At 46.6% G+C, this 26,235-nt stretch overlaps 1 protein-coding gene across 2 annotated transcripts in view; it reads right to left on the bottom strand.

Annotated features, from left to right (window-relative positions):
* The window catches only part of GREB1 (growth regulating estrogen receptor binding 1), a 172,176-nt gene that overhangs the window by 27,999 nt on the left and 117,942 nt on the right, over positions 1–26,235 (bottom strand). For both annotated transcript variants that reach the window (XM_073568238.1, XM_073568237.1), the window contains 5 exons: positions 20,663–20,765; positions 19,667–19,825; positions 15,382–15,524; positions 14,905–15,066; positions 14,516–14,720 (listed from right to left, as the gene is read on the bottom strand). In XM_073568238.1, the coding sequence (XP_073424339.1) occupies positions 14,516–14,720; positions 14,905–15,066; positions 15,382–15,524; positions 19,667–19,825; positions 20,663–20,765 (772 nt within the window). The remainder of the gene's footprint in view (positions 1–14,515; positions 14,721–14,904; positions 15,067–15,381; positions 15,525–19,666; positions 19,826–20,662; positions 20,766–26,235) is intronic.

Raw genomic sequence — 26,235 nt, 5'->3', positions numbered from 1 at the left:
TATGCAAACTTAGCTCTTCTCCAGAACAAAGAATTGTGACTCATATTAATCAAACCCGCATCCACCTAATAAGATAGTTATATTGTTTCTTTTTTCCCTGGCGTAGACCAAGTTTTTCCACATATTTTTCCCATGGACTGCTGCAATTTGGTAAAACTTTGTACACCAGCTGGATATCTTAAAAAAAAGCCCCCTAGTCCTGTGCTTAAAGAAAAGCCTAACTTCACCACTGGTACCAGCTCTGCGACATCCATTGTACATGTACGGCAGATGTGCACACAGCTTGTATGGAGCGGGTTCAGGAGCCATACTTCACTGGTGCTGGACCATGGATGGCCAAATAGGGCATTTTTTTTCCCCTGACCGTAAAAAATGTTTGAAATGTTTTTTGTCTGTCTGTTTAAGTTGGAGAAACTTGTACAGAATATGACTGTAATTATCATCATTCTACTGTTCACAGTGAATGCAGATATGTATCGCTCTTATAGGCTGTAGACATGTATCACTCACATTCGTAATGATTATGGTTTTCCAAAGTGCCCGTATAAAATGTTGGGTGTCAGTGATTTTTTAGTTTGTTTTTTTTTCATAAGCTGTCAACAAAAAAACCTGGTGTCAACTGTGTAAGGCTTTATTCACACATCAGTATTTTTGATCAGTATTTCATCAGTATTTGTATGCCAAAATCAGGTGTTTCTCCAAAACACAGAACAAGTGTCAATCTTTCAATTATAGTTTTTCTCTCTAAGGCCGGGATCACACATGCGAGAAACTCGGACGAGTCTCGCATCTTAATACCCAGCACTGTCGCCAGAACTCGAGAGCGGCATGTATTTCTATGCAGCTGCATGCACCGCTCCTGAGTGCCGGCAGCAGTGCCGGGTATTACAGTAAGATACAAGATTCGTCCGAGTTTCTCGCATGTGTGATCCCGGCCTTAGAGAGAAAAACTATAATTGAAAGATTGACACTTGTTCTGTGTTTTGGAGAAACACTGATTCAAAAATATGGCCAAATACTGAAGTGTGATTGAGGCCTTACATAGATGCTCCTGTAGAGTAAGGGCTCATGGAGAAGTTTGTAGAACTCGGTCTGATCAAGGACTGGCTGCGGGTTTCCCTACCCAAGTGTGACAGCCTCATAAAAATATACAAAGCTGTCATACTCGCGGCCATGGCCAGTCGTGATCAGACTTAGGTCCATATGCGTTTCCGTAAGCCCTAACTGATGGAGTCAGAGCTGGCTCTGAACCCAATGCCAATAACATACGTAGGTTCTGACGTAGTTTCTGACGGCCATCGGCCCCCAAGTGACACGACTGTGAGGTTCCGGTGACTTGCCATGGCAGCTGGGGACCTACCATAGTCATGGGCTTGTGCTGAGCGGGCTTAAAGGTCCCGTTACACGCATCAATGTCCCAGCGATCCCACCAACGATCCGACGTGGATCACTGGGACATAGTTAGCTGATCGCTGGTGAGTTGTCACATAGACAGACCCACCAGCGATCAGGACCAGCGAGCAAGCTGGTATCCAAGGTAAACAGCGGGTATCTAAGAGCCGTGTGGCTCTAGTTACCCGCTGTTTACATTGGAAACCAGCTCCCAGCGTCGCTGGTCACACGCAGCGATGCGCGCTGGCCAGCGGGAGACCAACGATCAAAAAATGGCCCAGGACGTTCGAGCGTGATCAGCGATACCCGGCAGGGGGGCCGGTCGCTGATACATGTCAAACACAGCGAGATCGCTGGCGAGATCACTGTAGCATCACAAAATCAGCGATCTCGCTGTGTGTGACGGGGCCTTAAAACAAGATTAATCCTATAGTGGTGCAGTGTATTTTACATGCAGATTCAAAAGGTTAAAAAAAAGTTTTAAAAATATTGAAAAAAAAACTTTAAATCGCTCCCTTTTTTCTCCAAACGTAAATCTAAAAAAGTTTTCCCATGTGCGAAATTGCCCTAATAAAATAATAATTAATAAAATATTTATCGCCAAAATTTAAATATGCAAAAACATCATTAGTCAAAAAATGGCATCATTAAAAACTACAGCTCAACCCACAAAATAAAGTCATGGTGACACACTCACCAACACAGTAACATTAAAGGGGTCTAATACACGGAAAATAACATTTTTTCGCTTATTTTTGGCTTCTTAAGCTTAATGTGAGCAGTTACCTTGGTAATGATAGTCTTATACATATCTGGAAGTGTAAACACGATAATTATGTAAGGATAAAAGACTATTTCTAATAGAGCAAAAACAAGCAGAGGAGTCTGCGCATGAAGGCGGCTATTTGTGCTGTGAAATGTTAGCGGTGCGGAGGTGAACAAGTAACGAGGGGCGGACATTATGCATCTCTAATGACCGTCATGGGGCAAGGAACAGGTCACCCTCATAATTATGTCCCCGGTGTGACCTTCCGGCAATTAACTAATGTATTGCGCCCCTCTGTCCTAATTCACGAGCCTCTCCTTGTTGATCTGAGCTGGTGACTGAAACAAACTTTGTAATGAGACGTTAATGGAGATCTGCAGCAGAAAAAAAGTAGACAATGATATAATACGCGGCACGGACACAAGTATTGGGACACCTACAGAAGCTTTTATTACATCCCTTTCTCCATATCCAAAAGCAGTAACCCCTTCATAACCAGACGATTTGCGCATTCGCTATTTTCTCCCTTTATTCCAAGAACCATAACTTTTTTATATTTTTCCATCCATGTAACTGTGTTTACGTCCCTTTATCTGCGGGACCAGTTGTAGTTTTAAATAACTCCACTCATTTTACCGAAAAACGGCAGAACAAAATTCAAGGTGCAGAAAAATGGTGAAAAAAACCACTCAACTCCGCCATTATTTTTTCTTCTTTTTTTTTTTTCCTGTGTCGATAGTCTGATAAAAATGACCATAACTTTTCAGGACAGTACGATTATGGCGATACTAAACTTTTTTTTTTGTTTAAAAAAATTTGGTTTGTGTCACCATTTTAAGAGACTTGTAATGTTTTAATTTTTACAACCATAGAACTGTATAGGGGGTTGTTTTTCACATGACAAGCTGGCATTTTTAAAGTCTTAATCACTTCTTATTGCATTTTTTTGGGCAAGTTGTAGCAACTGTGAAACGCCAATTCTGTAATTTAAAATGTTCAAGTTACTAACAAGATTTTCATAGTTTGGATTTTATAAGAATGCAGGAATAAAAGATTTATTTTTATTTATTTACTATCTATATAGTGGAAAATTGGGCGATTGTAATTTTTAGATATTTTTACTAATTTTTTTTTCACTTTATTTTTTAGTAACCTTTAAAGACTTGCACCTGCAATCATCTGATCATATGTCTTGATATATCCCAGTATTGCACTATATAGATATAATAAAGGTCTTACATGAATCTGTGGCTGGGCTTTAAAGGAGTGCCCACATGGCAGCCATAAGGGCCTTCAAAAGGCCATGACAACTCCGCAATTGCATCCTAGTTGATGGGCACATGGAATGGCAGAACCCCCTGGAGCAGAGATTGGAGCTTAGCTCCGATTCCTGCAGGTCCAGGCAGATGCAGCCTGTGTGTATCAGCTCCTGAGCTTCCTCCTTATACAGGCACCTAACATATCAGTACATTCTATGTCCAGAAGGAGTTAATATAACAGCTCTCACTCTTCTGGGAAGGATTTCTATAAGATTTTGTAGGTGTCTGTGAAAATTGTTGCTTCTTCATCCTGAAGAGCATTTCTTAAGTCAGACCCTGATGTTGGGAAGAGTCCGAGCTCACAATTTTCGCTCTAGTTCATCCCAAAGGTCTTGGATGGGGTTGAGGATGGAGCAATGTGCGGCCGGTCATGTTCTATCAACAAATCTACCAACGAAGTCTGTATGGACCTTGTGCACAGTCATGGGGAACGGAAAACGGTCTTACCTAAACTCTTCCAACAAAGTTTGGAGTCTTGGTGATGTAAGGCTTTGCAATGTAATGTATGAAAAATATCTTGTTATGTTGATGCATTAAGATTTCCTTTCACTAGTCAACCGTTGAAAAACAAGCCTATAACAGCATCCCTTTGCCACCAAACTTCACAGCTGGCACGATGCAGTCAGGTCAGGGTAACGTTTTCCTACTGTTTAGCAAACCCAGACTCCTCCATCAGACACCAGATAGAGATGTGCGATCCATCACTGCACAGAACACGTTTCCTGCAGAGTCCAGTGGTGGCAACTTTACACCACTCCATCCTATGATCGGCATTGTGCTTGGTGATGTAAAGCTGCATGCAGCGGCTAGGCCATGAAGCTCCTGGCGGGAATGCAAAGTTTGCACTGATGTTAATACCAGAGGAGGTCTGGACTCTACAGTTATGGAGTCAGCAGAGCGATAGTGACTTTTTCTGCCCTCTGCTCCTCAGCACTTGGTGATCCCGCTCTGTAACATTACGTGGTCACGACTGACTGAGTTGCTGCGGTTCCTTCCATTATCAATAATATCTCTCACAGGTGATGGGGGAAGATTTAGTAGAGAAACATGGATTTTTTGTGATAAACTCACCATAAAATCCTTTTCTCCGAGACGCTCATTGGGGGACACAGGTACTGTGGGTGTATGCTACTGCCACCTGGAGGCTGACACTAAGTGAAAAAAAAGAGGATAGCTCCTCCTCCGCCGTATACACCCTCGCCCCGATTGTGGGTGGAAACCAGTTTAGTGCAAAAGAAGTAGAAGAACAACAAAATCAGCCACAATGCAGGTAACAACATGTCTAGAAAAAAACACCCTAATATCAATGAAAATGCATATTAATTAAACAAAACAAGAGCCAACTGGCTAACAGGGTGGGTGCTGTGTTATGAATGGGTCACCGAGGAGGATAGCAGGCCCAGGCTAAGCCACAGAAAACCAGAGAGATTGGAAACTAAGCGGATTGCAGAACCCTGATCTTGTCCACACAACTAGCAGTAGCCGTGGAGCGTGCCTACGATGATCCTAGACGCCTCGGTACAGCCGGAGAGCTAACTAAGCCTAAAGCAAGAAGGGGGAAAACGCAGGCAGGAAAATAGACTGAGCAAATGATGGGGCCCACACTGACTAGACAGGACAGGAAAGAAAAGACACTATCTGCAATCATGCAAAAAAACCTGCAAAAAGTCCAACACGTCTGATGCACAAAAAACACTGAAGTCGCACGACTTCGCCCCCACTATATCAGCACTCTAGCAAATTCTGAAAGCAAAAGAAAAAGAGACCAATATAACAGGGGACAAAACAAACTGGAACAAGCAGTAACAGATGGGCGGTGATTCAGCACAGCCCCAGCCGGAGCTGGCTGAACCACACAAAGCAGAGCTAGACAAAACCAGATCAAATGCAAACAGAATAGCAAATGAACCACTTAGCTGAACCATGCAGTGACAGAGCAGGAGACATCAGACCTCAGAATAATAATAATATAATAATAATAATCTTTATTTATATAGCGCCAACATATTCCGCAGCGCTTTACAGTTGAACAGTTTCAAACACAACAGTCATAAGTAATAACGTTAACAATACAATAATTAAAGCGAAATAAGACGACCCTGCTCGTGGGAGCTTACAATCTACAATGAGGTGGGGGCGATGCAAAGCACAGGTTTGTATTTACAATGATGTATTTACAGTGATGGTCCAGCCATCTTCAGGGGGTGGGGGATAGATGGAGATAGTGAATGGGCAACACACACCCAAGCATAAAATGACTTTGATTACTGAATGTGATAGGCCGCTCTGAACAAATGTGTTTTGAGCGAGCGCCTAAAACTATGCTAATTGTGGATGGTCCTAATATCTTGGGGTAGAGCATTCCAGAGGATTGGCGCAGCACGGGAGAAGTCTTGGAGTCGGGAGTGGGAGGTACGGATTAGGGCAGAGGTTAGTCGAAAGTCATTTGCAGAGCGCAGTGGTTGGTTAGGCCGATAGATAGAAATGAGGGAGGAGATGTAAGGGGGTGTCGCACGGTGGATGGCTTTGTGGATGAGAACAAGTACTTTGAATTGTATCCTGTAATGAATGGGCAGTCAGTGTAACGACTGGCGAAGAGCGGACGCGTCCGAGAAACGATTAGCCAGATGGACAACCCTGGCTGCTGCATTAAGGATGGACTGGAGAGGGGAGAGTCGAGTGAGGGGGAGGCCAATTAATAGAGCGTTACAGTAGTCCAGGCGGCAGTGGATCAGGGTGACAGTGAGGGTTTTTGTTGTTACCATGGTGAGAAAAGGGCGGATTCTAGAGATGTTCTTTAGGTGCTCAGAAGGCACAGGAAGAAAATCACCAGCAGGGATAGAGGGAGTCAGCTGAATTAAATCCCAATCTGAAACCCCAGATCTCCAATCGTCATCCTCATTATCAGGTGGCAAGCCTCTGTCAATCAGATCAGCTCCACTACCTCCAGTAACCACCAGGACGGATAAAGCCGATATCTGTCTCCTGAGGGAGCTTGGGGCCAACCCTGAGTCTAGGCCAGACTAGAGAAAGGCCAAGATGTTGGGAATAGAGAATCTCAGTGGAGAAAAAACGCGGCCTTGACACCAAGAAAAGAAAACCTTCCAGGTGTGATGGTAAATTCACGCCGAGGTAGGCTTCCGGGCGCTAACCATTGTAGCAACCACCTCGCGCCCAAACCCTGCCTGGGACAGAATCCAAGATTCAACGGCCATGCCATCAAACACAGGGCCCCGCAGCTCGGGTGGAAGATCGGGCCCTGGGACAGTAGATCTGGGCGCTCTGGCAGTCGCCAAGGAACATCGGCGAGCAGCTGCACTAGATCTGCGTACCATGCTCGACGGGGCCAGTCTGCGGCCAGCAGAATCGCTGGAACCCCTTCTGTTTTGATCTTCTTGACGACCCTCGGAAGTAGAGGCAGCGGGGGGAATAAGTATGGGAGGCGAAACTGGTTCCATGGCAGAACCAACAAATCCACGGCGATCGCCTGCGGGTACCAGGACCGAGCGACAAACGTGGGCACCTTGGCGTTTACTCTGGAGGCCATCAGGGCCACATCCGGTGTTCCCCACCGTTGGCAAATCTGCTGGAAGACCTCGGGGTGTAGTGACCATTCCCCGGACGCAAGACCCTCCCAGCTGAGGAAGTCTGCCGCCCAGTTCTCCACGCCCGGGATGTGGTCCTCCGATATCACCGAGTGGTTACTCTCGGCCCAGCGAAGAACGTGCCCTACCTCGTGCATGGTTGCTCTGCTGCGTGTGCCCCCTTGATGATTTATGTAAGCCACCGCCGTGGCGCAGTCCGATTGAATCCGGACGGGGCGGCCTGCTAGAAGGTGATGAAAATGTTGCAGTGCCAGCCAGATCGCTCGTATTTCCAACAAGTTGATAGGGAGGCGTGCCTCTTGTGGCGACCACCGTCCCTGGGTCGTGTGGTGGCGAAAAACCGCTCCCCAGCCGAGGAGGGTGGTATTGGTTGTGACCACCAAGCAATGGTCTGGGGGAAAAGGTTTCCCCTGAAGCAGGGAGGAACTGACTGTCCACCACTCGAGTGACTGACCTGAGAGGACAACCGGCATTGGTGATCGAGCGTGAATGGGTTCTTGTCCCAGGATGACAAGAGGACGTTCTGCAGGGGGCGAAGATGGAACTGGGCGAACGGAATCGCTTCCATTGCTGTCACCATTTTCCCTAGGATCCTCATCTCGAAACGGATGGTGTGAGGGACTGGTTGGTGAAGTGTCCGGACTCCCTGCTGGAGAGCTAGAGCCTTGTCTCGAGGGAGATTTACCAACCCTCAGAAGGTGTTGAAGATCATCCCTAAAAAGGAAGTCCTCTGAGCTGGAACAAGGGATGATTTTTTTCACGTTGACCAACCACCCTAAGCGGGAAAGAGTATCTAGCGTGATGTTGACACTTTCCTCGCATGCCCAAATCGAAGGGCCTTTGACCAAGAGGTCGTCTAAGTAAGGCAAGATGACTATGCCCCGGGAGTGCAGGATGGCCATAACGACTGCCATGACCTTTGTGAACACTCTGGGGGTGGTGGCTAGCCCAAAGGGCAGCGCTGCAAACTGGAAATGTAGACCGTTGATGGCGAAGCGTAGAAATCTTTGATGCGGAGGGAAAATGGGGATGTGTAGGTAGGCGTCCTGGATGTCGATAGAGGCCAAGTACTCTCCCTGCACCATGGCCAATATAACTGAACGGAGAGACTCCATCCGGAAATGCTTGATCCTCATAAATTTGTTCAGGAACTTCAGGTCCAAAACAGGCCTGACAGTCCCGTCCTTTTTGGGGACCGCGAATAGGTTGGAATAGAAGCCCTGAGTCTTCTTGTGTTCTGGCACGGGAATAATGACTCCGTTATGCTGGAGAGATTTGATGGCTCCTAGTAAAGCCCTTGCCCGGGTATCCCCCTTGGGAAGACGGGAAAGAAAAAATCACCTTGCGGGGTACCTGACAAATTCTATCTTGTACCCTGAGGACACCAGCTCTCTCACCCATGTGTCGTGTGCGACGGTGAGCCAGACGTGGCGAAACCAGGCTGATGTCGCCTGAAAAACGCCTCGAGTCATTTGGCTGAGGATCTTTGGGACCTGGTTCCCTTCGACCTGGGCTGGTAAGTACGCATTCTCCCCAACGGGTTGGCTCTATATGAGACCTGTCGATCCCTATCCTGGTTGGGGCGACCTGAGGCGGCAGAATTGGCTGCTGTAGTCCACTCGGGGTTGCGAAAGGCCCGAAAACGTGCCTGGAACTGGTGAGGAAACGGCGGTTTGACCTTTTGTTGAGGAAGAAAACCGCTCTTCCCTCCTGTGGAGTCGGAGATGAACTGGTCTAACTTCTCTCCGAATAGGCGGCCGCCCTGATAAGGTACAGAAGCCAAAGACTTCTTGGAGGTTGAATCGGCCCGCCAAGTCCTTAACAATAAAGCTCTCCTAATGGAAATTGCTTTTGCGGCAGCAAGGGACGGGCAATTGGCCGCATCCAAAGATGCATTGATTAAGTAGTCCCCAGTCATACCGATCTGACTCGCGATCTCTGATACCTCTGCTGGTAGGTCCCCATCCTGCAAGGCTCTGTTCAATGATTCTGACTAAGAAATCATAGCCTTGGCTATCCAAGTTGCCGCGAATGAGGGAGAGAGTGCTGATCCTGATGCTTCAAAAACTGAGCGAGTCAAGCTCTCTATGAGACGATCAGTGGGATCCTTAATAGAAGAACCACTAGGTACAGATAACAGGGTTTTAGAGGCCAAGCGTGACACGGATGGATCCACCGTTGGGGATTCCATCCATTTTTTACAGAGATCCGGGGCAAACGAATACCTCGCTTTGAGCGCCTTCTGGTCCGAGAAACATCTGTCCAGCCGTTCCATGTGTCGTTGTACTATGTCCTTGAACTCTGGGTGAGTGCAAAATACTCTATGCGGCCGCTTAACTCGCTTAAATGACACCTTATGGCCTGAAACCCCAGATTCTGATTGACGGCTTCGATGAGGCTGTCCACTGTTTCCCGACACCCCGAAGTATCTAGGTCAAGGGGTTCGTCCGAATCGTAATCTGAGATTTGCTCGCTATCGACTACTGGTGAAGGAAAGCGAGAAGCAGAACTCACGGATGCCGAGGCCCTGGATGGCCTGGGAGACGCCGTGTGGGTTCGTTTCCCCCGCATCTGCCTAGTGAGAGAGCGGACCCTGCAGGCCGGAGACTCCTGTGAGGTGGAGGACCCCTCCAAGACAGGCGAGCCACTATCCCTGCCCCTATCTGGGGCGCGAAGGGACTCGATTGCTTGCGTAAGTGACGCCATAGACTGCGACAGTGATAGGGCCCATTCCGGGGGACTTGGCACACTGGGCTCAGTCACAGGGGAGGGCTCCTGGGTGCGTTTGGAATCGCAAGCTTCGCATAATCGCTTGCTCTGCGCGTGCGGAAAAGCGGCCCGACAGGAGATGCATGCAGCATATAGAAACGTCTGCGTCTTAGCTTTTCCAGACATGCTGTATCTGCCAGGCATCAGCACTGCAGACCGCTGGGGGGGGAGCACTCCTCGTTTTTACGTAGCATGGCCTCTCGGGTTGGGGGGCAGCACTTACCTTAGTCCTGTGCCCCCACGCGTCCTGGAAGAGCAGGGTGTTGCTCCAGCTCAAAAAACGCGCGCCTCAGCTGCGGGCGGGCCGCTGGAAGAAGAGGAGTCCTGGGGGCGGTATTTCCGAATTGAGGCCTAGCGCTGGTCCGAAGCCGGGGACTCGATTTCTTCGGCGCCCAACCAGGCCACGGGGGCGGGCCGCCGGAAGTGACCCGAAGGAAGGCGGAACTTTCGCCCGCGGCCCAGCGCCGACCGAAGCCGCAGGCTGGATTTCTAACATCTGCCCGCGACGGGGGGGCCCAGGCTGAGGACCCGTGGCCGGACGCCAGGACATGCCGCCGTGGTGCTACCTTCGGATGCTGCCGCTCTGGCCCCCGGGAAAAGCTAAGGCTCTAGCCCTGTGGACGCTGCTGCCGGAGCCGTCCCAGGCCATCCCCCTCCATGACGATGCTTCAGCTCCAGCTCAGGTAGAGGGGAGGGGGCCACATATAGGACGGTGCAGGCACCCTAGCTCCATCTAACCAAGGGGGAGGAGAGGGACCGTCCGCCGCCTTGCAGCACCGCAGTCTAGCATTGGTGGAGCAGTGGGGGCCGCACGGAATATGCTAGTGCCTCTGTACAGTCTAGGGTTTCAATACCTTAGGGTGGTCAGGGCTAAGTCCAGGATCATGTCCCACGGTGCGGGCGAGGATACGTGGAGGCGACACTCGCACGTTCTCGCCCGTTGATGGTTTGGGGAGATCAGACCCTTTCAATAGGGTCCATCGCCCCTGTCTCATCTTCATAGAAAAAGAAGAAAAAAAAAAGACGTGTGCCTCCAACGGACACTAAGCATGAACTGGTTTCCGCCCACAATCGGGGCGAGGGTGTATACGGCGGAGGAGGAGCTAACCTCTTTTTTTTCACTTAGTGTCAGCCTCCAGGCGGCAGTAGCATACACCCACAGTACCTGTGTCCCCCAATGAAGCGAAGGAGAAAAAATGTGATGAATGGACTTGATACACCAGTGGCTCCTATAACAGGACTGCACTGGTATCAGTAAATGGTTTACTATCGGCCATTCTGTCGCATGCTAGTAAAGGCAAATGGCATGACAGGGGACCGAGGTTATACACCGCAGAGTGAGGAGCTGGAAGTTGTACACATAGAATCAAAGAATGTTAGAGTTGGAAAGGACCTCTAAGGTCATCGAGTCAAAACCCCCTGCTTATTGCAGGATTCACTAAACCATCTCAGACAGATGTCTGTCCAGCCTCTGTTTGAAGACTTCCATTGATGGAGAACTCACCACGTCTCGTGGCAGCCTGTTCCACTCATTGATCACCCTCACTGTCAAAAAGTTTTTTTTAATATCTAATCTGTATCTTCTCCTTTTCAGTTTCATTCCCTGGCTTCTCATGTTTCCATGTGCAAATGAGAATAAGGATGATCCCTCTACACTGTGACAGCCCTTCAGATATTTGTAGACAGCTATGAAGTCTCCTCTCAGTCTTCTTTTTTGCAAACTAAACATTCCCAGATCCTTTAACTGTTCCTCGTACGACATAATTTGCTGTCCACTCACAATCCTGGTAGCTCTTCTCTGAACTTGCTCTAATTTTTCAATGTATTTTTTTAAAATGTGGTACCCAGAACTAGACACAGTATTGCAGATGTGGCCTGACCAATGAGGAGTAGATAGGGATAATTACTTCACGTGATCTAGACTCTATGCTTCTCTTAATACATCCTAGAACTGTGTTTTCCTTTTTTGCTGCTGCATCACACTCATGACTCATGTGTAGGCTGTGATCTATTAGTATACCCAGGTCTTTTTCACACATGCTGTTGCTTAGTTCTATTCTTCCCATTCTCTAGATGTCAATTTAGTTTTTCTTGCCCAGATGTAGAATCTTACATTTATTCCTGTTAAATGCCATGCTATTAGTTGCTGCCCATTGTTGAAGCTTATTTATATCCATCTGAATCCTTTCTCGGTCTTCTCTAGTGTTAGCTATCCCTCCTAGCTTTGCATTGTCTGCAAATTTGTTTAGTTTACCTTCAGTTCCCTTATCAGGATCATTTATAAAGATGTTGAACAACAATGGGGCTAAAGGGCCCATTACACATAGCGATATCGCTAGCAATATTGCTGTAACGTCACTGGTTTTGTGACGTAGCAGCGATATTGCTAGCGATATCGCTATATGTGACACTTACCTCCGACCAGCTCCCCCGCTGATTATCACTGATCGCGCAAGAACGTCCTGGACCATTTCTCGTCGGGCGCTTCCTGCTGGACGAGCGACGCGTGGACGCGGTCGGAAGGACGTCAGGATCGCCGCGTGTGACAGGTAAGTAATGACCCCGACCGCTGCTATGTCGCTGGTGAGATCTGCCTGTGTGGCAGCTCACTAGCGACCACTTAGCGATGCACCAGCGATCCATATCGTTGTCGGGATCGCTGGTGCATCGTAAGTGTAACGGTACCCTAAGACAGAGCCAAGACAACGGGTGGATTTGGCCGGATCTTATATACTTCTGGACGAGCAGTCGGATGTTACACACTAGGGGGAAATGGGCTGAATGTTATACGTTGGGTTTGAGGGGTCGAATGTTATACATTAGGGGGCAATAGGGCAGGATGTTATACACCGGGGACGAGGGGCAGGATGTTATTCACCAGGATGTGAGGGGCCCAATGTTACCGTATATACTCAAATATAAGCCTAGATTTTCAGCCCAAAAAATTGGGCTGAAAGTCCCCCTCTCGTCTTATATTCGAGTCATATACAAAGGGGGTCGGAGGTGTCAGGTCATACTTACCCGTCCTGACGCTGTGTCTTGAGCCCCCAGCTTCTCCCCGTGCTCTCTCTTCCTGCCTTCAGCGGTCACGTGGTGCCGCTCATTAAAACTCATGAATATGCGCATATTCATGAGTTTTAATGAGCGGTACCACAGGACCGCTGAAGGCAGGAAGAGAGAGCACGGGGAGAAGCTCAGGGCTCAAGAGACAGCGTCAGGACGGGTAAGTATAGTGATACTCACCTGTCCTGCGTCCATGGCTGCTTGCTGCTGTCTGTCATCGGTCAGTGACTTCAGACAGCAGAGGGCGCGGTGACGTGGTTAGTGCGCGGCGCGCCCCCTGCAGTCTGAACGTCACTGACTGATGACGTGGCAGATAGCGGTGAGCAGCCATGGACGCAGGACACGTGAGTATCTCAGGTGCCAGCAGTGACAACGGCACCTGACACCCAGCGACGGAGAGGTGAGTATGTCATTTTTTTTATTTTTACATGCAGCAGCAGCATGGGGGCAGCATATGGGGGAGTAATCTATGGAGCTTCTTCTGGGGTCAGCATATGGGGGAACAATCTATGGAGCTTCTTATGGGGGCAGCATATGGGGGAATAATCTGGAGCTTCTTCTGGGGTCAGCATATGAGGGAACAATAGGGAACAATCTATGGAGCTTCTTATGGGGGCAGAATATGGGGGAACAATCTATGGAGCTTCTTATGGGGGCAGCATATGGGGGACTAATCTATGGAGCTTCTTCTGGGGACACCATATGGGGGAATAATCTATGGAGCATTTCCCACCCTAGGCTTATACTCGAGTCAATAAGTTTTCCCAGTTTTTTGTGGCAAAATTAGGGGGGTCAGCTTATACTCGGGTCGACTTATACTCGAGTATATACGGTATATACCAGGGGACAATGGGTCAAGGATTTTATAAAACAAGGGCAATGGGACTGGATGAAAAACCTGATTAAGATGTGTGTCGTATAATTTTGGTGTATTTTAAAGTGATAACTTCTGGTAATCAGTGGTCAAAGAATGACATTATGATCCAAAAAAGCAACCTAGATCAAAAGAGTAAAGGGCTGATTGACAAGACATGTTCTTGGGTTGCACAAGGCTAATATTTTAACATGCTTATGTGCAAACAGGTTGGTAGGAATATCCCTCCACATCCACTAGCAAGAATACACTTCATCTGCAATGTTTGAAACTGAATGGGAGGAGACACAGATTAGATATTAGAAAAAACTTTTTGACAGTGAGTGTGATCAATGAGTGGAACAGGCTGCCACGAGAGGTGGTGAGTTCCCCTTCAATGGAAGTCTTCAAACAGAGGCTGGACAGACATCTGTCTGGGATGATTTAGTGAATCCTGCTTTGAGCAGGGGGTTGGACCAGATGACCAAGGAGGTCCCTTCCAACTCTACCATACTATGAGTCTATGTTTCTCTACGGTTGATATAATCCATTGAAACTACCATGTTTGCTTGCTAGTAGTGACTGAGCGGCCATGAATATTTGACAAAGCTGATTTTGTCATTTAAGCTGACTTTGTGTGCCATGATAAAAATATTTTCCTTGATTTTCTAATTTCCGAGCTCAGCCTTAGTATAACACATAATAATTTAAAAAGTAGACTGTATGCAACAGCATACTGGACACTTACCCACTCCAGCACCATTGAAAATACTAGGCAGGACCAACATTATGTGATTCGGCCAATATTTTTTATAGATGGCCATCTCATACTCTTTGACAACTAGAATATGCAGATGGTTGCTGCCATCCATGGCATGGTACAGGTTGAAGAGACCGTGTTCATGGCGGCCTGTGGTTGGGGTGAAGATCGGACTTTTCACACTGTCAGTGACCTGAAGAAGAAAATAAAGAAGAAAATGTTCAATAATACATAAAATATGGTCCACGGAGATAGATAGCTATGAGATAGATAGATAGATAGATAGATAGATAGATAGATAGATAGATAGATAGATAGATAGATAGATAGATAGATAGATGGCCTTTTCTTCCCTCGTCCCGCTGCTCCTCATTTACCTTGTCTGAGATTAGCGGCAGCCTCATGCTCTCCAGTTGGCCTCCAGGTTGGCTGAACACAAAATGATGCTCCTTGGATTTCGGTATGATGAAGTGAAGCTGGATTTCTTCTCCCAGCATTGAATAAGAAAATGCAAAAGCGTGTAATGTTGACTCATACATCTGAAATATAAACCAACATTTTTTTCTCACAAATGTCTTACTTTTTCTCTTTTCTGCAATGTTTTGACATCTTCACAATCAGCTTTTTTACTGATCATTACTAAAATGAGATGGAAACCACAATGCTGCGCTCTGACCCCAGCCCAGCCTCCCCACCTGGGCATTATAAGACATACAGCCATTGAAAAACATAATGAATTACCCCATGTGTCCTCGCTGGAACAATTACACCTAAGAGTATTGATGAGATATAAGTACATTGCCCGACTGCTGCAGAACATCTTCAAGAGGACGTGTCTAGAGTTTAGTGTTTACCTGAAACCTTGGGTTGTATCCCATGTACTGGTGGCACTGCTCACAGTGGTGGTAGGTGTTATAGGAGGCAAACTTAGATAATCTCATCCGTGTTGTGGGGCGGCGGATATAAATGTCTTCATGTCTCCTATTAGCTGATTTATCTGAGAATAAAAAATGATGATGTGATTACTGTCATAGTATAGTTTGGTGGCGGTGATAACAATAACCTAAATTCTGAAATTAAACAGGTACTAAAATAATGGACCGAACCTCTGGAGACCAAAGGACAGCACTAAAGCAAAGATAGAAAGACAGAAAGAAAATAGGAGAAAAGAGCGAAAGAAAATAGAAAAAAAGAAAGAAGGTAAAAGAGAAGAAAAAAGAAGGAAAGAGTGCAAGAAAATAACATGAAAGAAAATAGAAAGAATGAATGAATTAAAGAAGGAAAGAGAAAAAGAAAAAAGAAAAGAAAAAAGAAGATAGAAGGAAAGAGGGAATGAAAATAGCGTGAAAGAAAGAAAGAAAACAAAGAAAATAGCATAAAAGAAAATAGAAAGAACGACAGAAAAAAGAAAAAAAGAAAGAAAAGAAAGAAAGGTTGAACTTGAAGGAACTGCGTCTTTCTTCAACCTATGTAAGTACCGTATAAACAGTATTTGTGTGGAGGTGAGATGTTCACTCAACATATTGTACATATGAAAGAAAGAAAATAGCGTGAAAGAAAGATGGTAAGGGAAAAAAAGATAGAAAGAAAGACAAAAAAATAAAAAAGAGTTAAAGAAAACAGCAAGAAAGAAACAAGTGAAAGAAAATAGAAAAAAGAGAGAATGAAAATAGTGTGAAATATTATAGCGTGAAAGAAAAAAGAAAGAAGGAAAGAGAGAAAGAAAATAGCATGAGATAGAATAGAAAGAAAGAAAAGAAAAAGAAAAAGTGAGAGAAAAAAAAGAAAGAAAATAGAAAGAGAAAATAGTGTAAAAGAAAATAGAAAGAACGAAAGAAAATAGAAGAAAGAAAGAAAGAAAGAAAGAAAGAAAGAAAGAAAGAAAGAGAAAGAAAGAAAATAGATTGGAAAGAGCGAAAGAAAATAGTGTGAAAGAAAACAGCGTGAAAGAAAAAAGAAATAATGGAAGAGAGATAGAAAGAAAATAGAAGGAAGAAGAAAGAAAATAGCATGAGACAAAATAAAAAGAAAGAGTGACAGAAAATAGCAAGAAAGAAAGAAAGAAGCACTATACTTAGATGAATAGTTCCAGGTGAAGAAAGTCTAATAGAGTTAAGGTCCCATCAGCAAAGGTTGCCTTGTTGTGGCTGGTGGGCACACGCACATTAGCTAATTTGTGCACTAAGTACACATAATGTATAAATCTATATAGCAGTAATGCAGATAAAAATTCATATATTGAATGTTTGCAGACATCATACATCTTGGTGCAGCAATCTTTAGTGGACAGATAGATGATCTTTTTTCTTTATTTCTCAAAGTTAACATGCAAATTTGGATGATCAGACCTCAGAGTGTAATGGTGGAGCCGACCTCTTCACCTGCCGGCAGATACATGTCCCAGCTGGCAATTATTGGATGTCTATGGCTTGTGGCTGACGATACAGAGCAGCGCGCTAATGGTTTTATGTTCTTAATGTCCAATATGTATTGTCACGCTATATAATGGACAGGACCTACACTAGATGTGAGTGTGAGCAACGTCACCGAGAACAAAGACAAAGGGAGGAACCGGCAGTAAGTTCAGAGTTTTCATTATTTTCCAAGATATGTCAAGGCGGCTGTGAGTGAGTGACAAAGTGTAAGAACCAATACACCAAGCAAAGCACCGAAGGACGGGAGAATAAACAGACAGGAAGATTACACAATATGAAGAAGAAAAGCGGAGATCTCTCTGGAGACTGCAGACAGCTGAAAAGGACATGTCAGTCACACTGCAGACATTACCTCCTCCTTCTAGAGGCATTAGAGCAAAGATAGCCCTGTACACACTAATATTCAAATTACCAGTATATAAAGGCAGCGTAAATGTCGCCCCTAATTAATGGAAGTCTGTGCTGGTACATTCAGCGGCTTCCTAATCCCATCAGTGAGAAAATGATTTGCCCTATTTATTCTGATAGGCCACTAGGGGCAGCGATCCGCAGGGAGCGGATCATAGAGCTCATTCTCAATGGGGGAGACTGCTCCTGCAAAGCAGAGGCAGATGTCCTTTTGCAAAAATCTGCAGAATATGTCAATCAATGTATACTGCTGCTACAGCAAGCGGGAAGTGATTGATGGTGGAAAGCTACTTGATTGGCAATGAACCTCTATATTAATGTACAGTCCTAACCATACTCAAACTGCAAACTCTTATCTCCACTGAAATCATCAATTGGGGAAAAGAAGGGAGGCCCCCCATACACAAGGTACCTAAACCGATAAAACAGAATATAGTGTAGATCGCAGCCCCAGAAGAAGCCATCATGTATAGGGCGAAACCCTGGGTGGGGCTAAACATTCAGCATCTGCCACAAGGTGGTCTGCTCCATGCTTTTGCTTTTAAAGGGAACCTGTCACGGGAAAATAAGCTGTTAACCTACAGATATTGGGGGTAATCTGCAGGACAATAGTGTTCTGAACTTGCCCAGTGCCCACACATTGCTGAGAGGAAAGTAACTTTATTCTTCCCGGCAGAGTATGGCGTTCAGTCAAGGGGGAGGTGCCAACACGGATCAGTCAGTACCAGGACCGCGGCTACAGCGGACCATACGGTCCATACACAGAGTGCAAACTGAATCCCTGTCTATGCCGCCCCCATGACTGAACACTGCCGGAAGGAATAAAGTTAATTTCATCCTGGCAGTGCCGGCAGTGGGGCTCTCAATGCCGGCAGGGGTCTCTCAATGCCGGCAGGGGGCTCTCAGTGCTGGTAGGGGGGCTCTGAATGCCAGCAGGGGTCTCTCAGTGTCGGCAGCAGGGCTCTCAGTGCCGGCAGCGGGGCTCTCAGCGCCGGCAGCGGGGCTCTCAGTGACGACAGTGCGGCTCTCAGGGCCGGCAGCGGGGTTCTCAGTCCTGGCACCAGTCAGATTCCGAACACTGCAGATTAACCTCATATCTGCTGGTTAATAGTGTGCTCTCACATGACAGGTTCCATTTTAATTACTTTTGTGAGTATAGTAGATACCTTTTCATTGTTTCTCCAGTTCAGTGGACCTACACTATACATTTTATTGGTTTAGGTTCCTTGTCCTGTGACCTATACAGGGATAACCAGAAGTTTCACTATGGATTTTCTACTGGAGTGACTACTTATAAGTATTAATACCTGGCCGGTAAATTGTCTGCTTTTGTCATGTGAGAGAATTGGGACAATTATGCTAATGACACTCGGCTCAAACGCCATCAGCCATTCATTGTCAAACTACTGTGTTTTCCCTTTTGAAATCATAATGACAACCCAAAACACCCAAATGACCGTGATCAGAAGTTTTTCCTCTGCCATCAACATCCAGGGATACAGTGCCATGGGTTGTAAACTTCTTGATTACGGTATGTTTCACATCGTAGACAAAGAAACATCAAGATCTCTGGTGATGGACTTGTAACTTTGAAATTGTTGATATTTTTCAACAATTCTAGATATCAAGTCCTCAGACAGTTCTCCCCTCCTCTGTGTTCTCCATGCTTAGTTTTACACACACAGACACACAATGCAAAGATTGAGTCAAATTCTCCTCTTTTATCTGGTGAGATTTTCCTATTGCCTACACCTGTTACTTGCCACAGGTGAGTTTTATCAAGCATCACTTGCTTTAAACAAAGTTGTTTACCCCCAATTTTGGAAAGGTGCCAACAATTTTGTCCAGACCATTTTGGTGATTTTGTGTTGTACAATTTGCCTTTTTTTCCTCTGTGTTTTTGTGTTGTTCCAATACACACAAATGAAATAAAAATGGATTTAACAAAACATGTGGAATTGCAGTAATTTTCTGGAAGAAATACTTCATTTTTTGGAACAATTTCAAAGGTGCCAACATTTTTGGCCGTGACTGTAAGTATTAAACACGTCATCAATTTTTCTAAGTAAATACATTTCTAACGGTGCTATTGACATGTAGATGTCGGTAACAATCCATCCAATCCACATAGGCAAAGAAATCAAATAATAGATTTCCATAAAAGAAGTTATAGAGGGGGTCGATATTGCTCTTGCTGTCGGACTATGGGGGGATTAATGTGAAAAGAGAACTGTGGGTCATTTCCAATATGAGGGTCTCCTGCTTGGTGAAGAGTGAATTAATTTTGTTGCAATACCTTCGTGGTTGAGATAGTGGCATTCAGGAAAAATCACACTTGCATCTTCATATTTGGGGTCATGCACAATGTAATCGAAGTCCATCCTCTTAATGGCGTCCACTATTGGCCACATATCCTGTGTCTGGTGAAACGGCTGCTCGGGCTTGGGTGTTAGGTCTGTAAAACAAACCAGTGTATATAAAAACTCTTCAGAGCTGAAATCTTAATGAATATTGACTATACTTTCCTGCCTGCACTAGTGAATGCGGATGACAAAGGAGTAATATAAGCAGACTATACAAATGTATAGAAATCTTGTATTAACACGTGACCGGTCGACATCATATCTCTGTAGGCTCTCTGTATCTGTACTGTGTCTTCAGGATTAGGAGACAGTGCAGACATGAGAAGAAACTACCCATGGCACAGATGTCTTATCTAAGGTAAATAAGGGGCATCTTAATAAGGATTCTCTGTTTCTTTCTATCACACATCAATCATTTAATCATACTACAACAGGAGCCCTCACGTGATCTATGTATGATGGGATGAGCAAGGAAGCTGCTAGATAGATAGATAGATAGATACAAGAATATAAAAACATTGAATGCATGAATTAATTATTTCCAATTTGTGTGGGGGCCCACCAGCCATGACAAGGAACATGTTTTTTTTTCCATTGGAACCTACACGATTAAACATGAATTAACCTCTTAGACTGAGAGGAGGAGTACTCAGCCAAATATCGAGTCAATAACTCCACATCTTGGCTGGTGGGAGCACAAGAATTGGCTAATTTGTGCGCTAAGTACCCAAGTATGGTCTATATGGCAGTAACGTAGTTCACAATTCATATATTGAATGTTTGCATCTATCTTGGCGCACACAGAGGCCGCTGTATTCTTTGGTTTGTATCTAATGCAGTCACAGCCGCTTGCACCTGTTCACACTTGGTTCATTCTGTTAGGAGGTGTGGGCCAGATTGGTTGCTTTGCAGATCGTTCCAGAACTTACTGGTATTAATCTCCTCCTCGTCGTACACATCCACCTCTGTCAGCCTAATGAGCATTCTGGACAAGACACTTAAGAACTGCAGATAAGCGCCCGTCTTCCCCACCTAGAGGAGAGGACAGCAGTACATTAATATCCTGCCTCCTTGTGATCATCGTGGCCGGTGATACTGTGCAATCTGTGGAATTAACACAGGCTAAAAGGCGTAATACTAATATTACCAACTTGCAGGCCTCCATTAGGGATTCATTCACCATATGTTCTGCCCTAATTAAACACATTTTAAAGTTCATTAAAGACCCAGCTGGAAACATACAATTTGTTTGTGCATACACCGGCCCGCGGTCACAGGGGAATTTTCCAATTTCCTATCCGCCTTAGAAGCAAAAACAAATATAGCCCTTTTTTATGTTGTGTGCTGTAAAACAGAAAAGCGATGGGAAGTTATTGTGTATTTTTTAGATCTTTAATCGCCTAAACATTATAAATAATGAAACTATACAAGTAATCATAGAGCCACAGAGAAAAAAAAAATACTAAGGGCCACATATAGCTGTAGTAACCTCAGCAAAGAGCATGTCCATTACCCAACAGACACACTAGTGTATACAAATACACAGATATACAAGAATGTACACATACACATATATATACTGACACATACACATTACTTACAAAGTATACACACACGGATACATACACATTACATGCACGCATATACCAATATATACATATTACTTGCACATATACACTGACACATACACCTATATACACACAAACATATACATATCATGTCCACATATACACACAGACACATACACATTATATATACATATACACACAGATACATACACATATACGGTTGTGCTCAAAAGTTTACCTTCCCTGGCAGACTTTATGCTTACTTGGATTTTTTCAGAGAATATGAATGATGATAACACCAAAACTTTTTCTCCACTCATGGTTAGTGGTTGGGTGAAGCCATTTATTGTCAAACTACTGTGTTTTCTCTTTTTAAATTATAATGACAACTGTGGGGATGTGGCTCGCTTAGGTGCAGCGGGAGACAAATGTGAGACAGGTTCTTCCACAGTGCTTGCAGTTTATTCACGGCATAAACGCACAAGGCAACGTAACACCAAACAAATAGCCTTTTAGCTCAGGCAAAATAACACAATGTCCGTAGTTGTAGACTCAGAGCAGGAGTCTCAGCACACATGGGAGGCTTAGTCCTCCCCACACACAACTCCTTGGTTCAGGAGCAGGCCACATTATAAGGCTGTAGCCACACCCACGTTCCCAGCAGCTGACTGGTCACCTGACTGTGACCTCACCACAGGTCCTTCAAACAAAAACAATAACAATATCTGTTATGCTTTACTTCTGCCTTACATTATAGAGACAAGCCATTTATGAGACACATATCTCCCATCGATTACACGACCCTTAGCCCTGCCACATACCTCCCCCCTCTGCCTAAAGCCGTGGGGCTTGGCACTTTCACCTACCAGGCAAGGGATTCTGGAGAGGGCATCGGCATTCCCATGTAGCTTCCCGGCCCTATGCTCTACATGGAAGCTGAAGTCTTGTAGGGCTAAGAACCAGCGGGTGACCCTAGCATTCTTGCCCTTGGTTTCCCTCATCCACCTGAGTGGGGCATGGTCGGATATTAACCTAAACTTCCGTCCCACCAGGTAGTACCGTAATGTGTCCACTGCCCATTTTATGGCCAAACACTCCTTCTCTACAACTGAGTAATTTCTCTCACAAGAAGTCAACTTCCTACTCAGGTAGAGAACAGGATGCTCCTCCCCACGTATCTCTTGGGAAAGGACAGCTCCTACCCCGACATCTGAGGCATCTGTCTGGAGGACAAATTCACGTTTAAAGTCTGGGGCCACCAAAACGGGTTGCTTACAAAGCGCTCCCTTCATTTCTTGGAAGGCTGACTCTGCTTCTTCGGACCAGCTGACCATCACTGACTTTGTCCCTTTAAGCAGATCAGTTAGAGGTGCAGCCATTGTGGCGAAGTTTGGGATAAACCTCCTGTAATATCCCACAATCCCCAGGAAGGCTTTAACTTGCTTCTTTGACAGAGGTCTCGGCCATGTTTGAATTGCCTCCACTTTATTGATTTGGGGTTTGATCTCGCCACGCCCCACTACATATCCGAGGTACTTGGCTTCTTCTCTCCCCAAGGCACACTTCTTCGGGTTTATTGTAAACCCTGCCTCTCTTAGAGCGTCAAACACTGCTTGGACCTTTTCCAGGTGAGTCTCCCAGTCCGGGGTAAAGATGACGATATCATCCAGGTATGCAGCAGCGTATAGCTTATGAGGTGCAAGGATTCTATCCATCGCCCTCTGGAAGGTTGCTGGAGCTCCCTGTAGGCCAAACGGCATCCGGACATACTGGAAGCACCCGTCTGGTGTGGAGAATGCCGTCTTCTCCTTGGCTTCCTGTGCCATGGGGATCTGCCAATATCCCTTGGTCAGATCCAAAGTGGTTATGTACCTGGCAGGTCCAAGTCTCTCGATGAGCTCATCAACGCGTGGCATGGGATAAGCGTCGAACTTGGAGACCTCATTCAGCTTCCGGTAATCGTTGCAGAACCTCCATTCACCATCAGGTTTTGGGACCAGGACAATCGGGCTCGACCAGCCGCTCTTGGATTCCTCAATGACCCCGAGCTTCAACATACGCTGCACCTCCTTGGAGATTACCTCTCGCCGGGCCTCAGGAATACGATATGGTTTCACGTTCACCCGCACATGTGGCTCGGTCAGAATTTCGTGCTCCACCACCTTCGTGCACCCCGGCAACTCTGAGAACAGGTCCTGGTTTTTCTGGAGTAACTCCCGGCACTGCTGCTTCTGGGCCTTCGATAGAGTCTCCGCTATGGTAACGGCTCCAACCTCCCCTTCTAGGTTGCCCAGCAAGCACGGAGTTACCGCTGGCTCTCTATCTTGCCACGGCTTGATAAGGTTAACATGGTAAACCTGGTATGGCTTCCGTCTTCCGGGTTGGTGGATCTTGTAGTTTACGTCTCCCAGTTTCTCCACCACCTCATATGGCCCTTGCCACTTGGCCAAGAACTTACTTTCCACCGTCGGGATTAGCACGAGAACTCGGTCTCCCGGATTGAACTGCCTCACTCTGGCTGACCGGTTGTAGACCCTGGCCTGAGCCTCTTGTGCCTGGCGGAGATGTTCTTTAACAATGGGCATCACCTTTGCAACCCTCTGCTGCATCAGTGCCACATGCTCAATGACGCTTCTGTGGGGCGTGACTTCGGCTTCCCAGGTTTCCTTGGCTATATCTAGGAGACCTCGCGGATGCCGGCCGTACAGAAGCTCGAAGGGGGAGAACCCCGTGGAGGCCTGGGGAACTTCACGGATAGAAAACAGTAAATACGGTAAGAGACAATCCCAGTCTCTACCATCTTCCTCTATGACTTTTCTCAGCATGCTCTTCAGGGTCTTGTTAAACCTCTCAACAAGGCCATCTGACTGTGGATGGTACACTGAAGTCCTCAGCTGGGAAATTTGCAAGACTCTGCACAATTCTCTCATCACCTTGCTCATAAAAGGTGTCCCCTGGTCGGTCAGGATCTCCTTCGGCAAACCCGTCCGGGAAAACACATGGACCAGCTCACGGGCTATACTCTTCGCAGAGGAGTTTCTCAGGGGAATGGCCTCAGGATAGCGTGTGGCATAGTCCAGGATGACTAATATATACTGATGGCCCCGAGCTGATTTAACTAAGGGACCGACCAAGTCCATGGCAATTCTCTCAAATGGCACCTCAATAATGGGCAGTGGCACAAGAGGGTTCCGAAAATGAGATGTGGGGGCGGTTAACTGACATGTCGGGCAGGACCTGCAATAGTTTACTATTTCCCGGTGACACCCAGGCCAATAGAACCTCTGTACAATCCGTTCCTGGGTTTTTTCCACCCCCAGGTGTCCCCCCAAGATGTGTGAATGGGCCATGTCCAACACTTTTCGTCTATAGGGGCCTGGTACTATTAACTGCTCTGCCACCTCCTCCCTTATTTTCGTGACCCGGTACAACAATTCCCCACTCAACATAAAATGGGGAAACCTTGTGTCTGCTCCCGGCTCTTGTGCAACCCCATTAATGACGGTGACATTGTTAAAGGCTTCCCTTAGTGTGGGGTCCCTATGTTGGGCAGTCCCAAAATTCTCCCCGGCCACCCCTAACTCCGGGATGTCAGGTACAGGGGACCCTTCCTCTTCATCCCCAACAAGGACACATAAAGGGAACTCGTCTGCCTCTGGTGGTGGCGATACCTCAGTGGGGTGGATTGGTTCCCTGCTCTTGCTAGCACACTCAGAACCCATCCCCCACAGATCCCAAAACAGACAGAAATCCCGGCCAATAATTATGGGATACAACAAGTCTCGAACAACGCCAACTTCATGCGACTCGGTGCCATGCGCCGTTTCAATCTTCACCCTAGCCATAGGGTAGTCCTTTGCATCGCCATGTATGCACCGAACACCAATCTTTTTACCCGGGAGTATGTTTAGAGGAAAACTGGCCCTCACAAGGGTCACCAAGCTCCCGGAGTCCAGAAGCGCCATTACTGCTCGACCGTTCACCTTCACGGGACACGCTTGTGGCCCCTTGTTAGGTAGCGAGTTCACACTGCAAGCTGGATATGCGTAGTATGAACTACGGCGTCCCATGCTGCAGTCCATCTGCTCGGTGGTCTGGGGACAACGGGCCGCTATATGTCCTGGCCCATGACACTTCCAGCAAATAACACCCGAGGGGACCTTGGGCACCGCCTCCCCCGCCCCTTTTGACCTTGGACGCACCACCCCTTTTTGTGACTCCGCCCCCTGCTGGGACCCCCAATATGGAATGGGCTGCTTCCCCAAGGAACCTTCCATCCCCTGGTATCTCTCGACCAGCCCAACCAGTTCATCAGCATTTTGGGGATCACCCTGGGCAGCCCAAGTCTGTAGAGGTCTCGGCAGAGAATGCACAAACCGATCCATCACAACTCGCTCTACCATCTGTGCAGGGGAAGCCGACTCTGGCTGCAGCCATTTCTGGACCAGGTGCAACAGGTCAAACATTTGGGAGCGCGGGGGTTTGTCCCGGTGATAGGCCCAACGATGCACTCTCTGTGCCCTGGTAGTCATTGTTACCCCCAAGCGGGCGAGAATTTCCGCTTTTAATTTGGGATACTCTCTGGCATCTTGTACCGTCAGGTCAAAGTACGCCTTCTGGGGCTCCCCCGTTAGGTAAGGGGCCAGTACCTCCGCCCACCGCTCTGGCTGAAGTTTTTCCCTCTCAGCCACCCTCTCAAACACCGTCAGGAAGGCCTCCACATCATCCTCAGGGGTCATTTTTTGTAATGCGCGTCTTACCGCCTTCTCGACGTCGGTGGCATCAGCCCGACCTGGGGTTGGGGCGCTCGTCCTGCCCTCCTGGATGGCGGTTGCCAGAAGCTGCATCTGCTGCCGTTGTTCCTGCTGGCTTTGCTGGATCTGCTGTAACAACAGCTTGTTGGTTTCCTGCTGCAGTGCCTGGGACTGGACCAG

This window comes from Dendrobates tinctorius, unplaced genomic scaffold (genome assembly GCF_039654945.1).
Source record: "Dendrobates tinctorius isolate UK_male_01 unplaced genomic scaffold, ASM3965494v1 ptg000021l, whole genome shotgun sequence".
In the NCBI taxonomy this organism is placed as follows: Eukaryota; Metazoa; Chordata; class Amphibia; order Anura; family Dendrobatidae; genus Dendrobates; species Dendrobates tinctorius.
The sequence above is the reverse complement of the archived record's forward strand: the minus strand, read 5'-3'. Positions and strand labels throughout refer to the sequence as shown.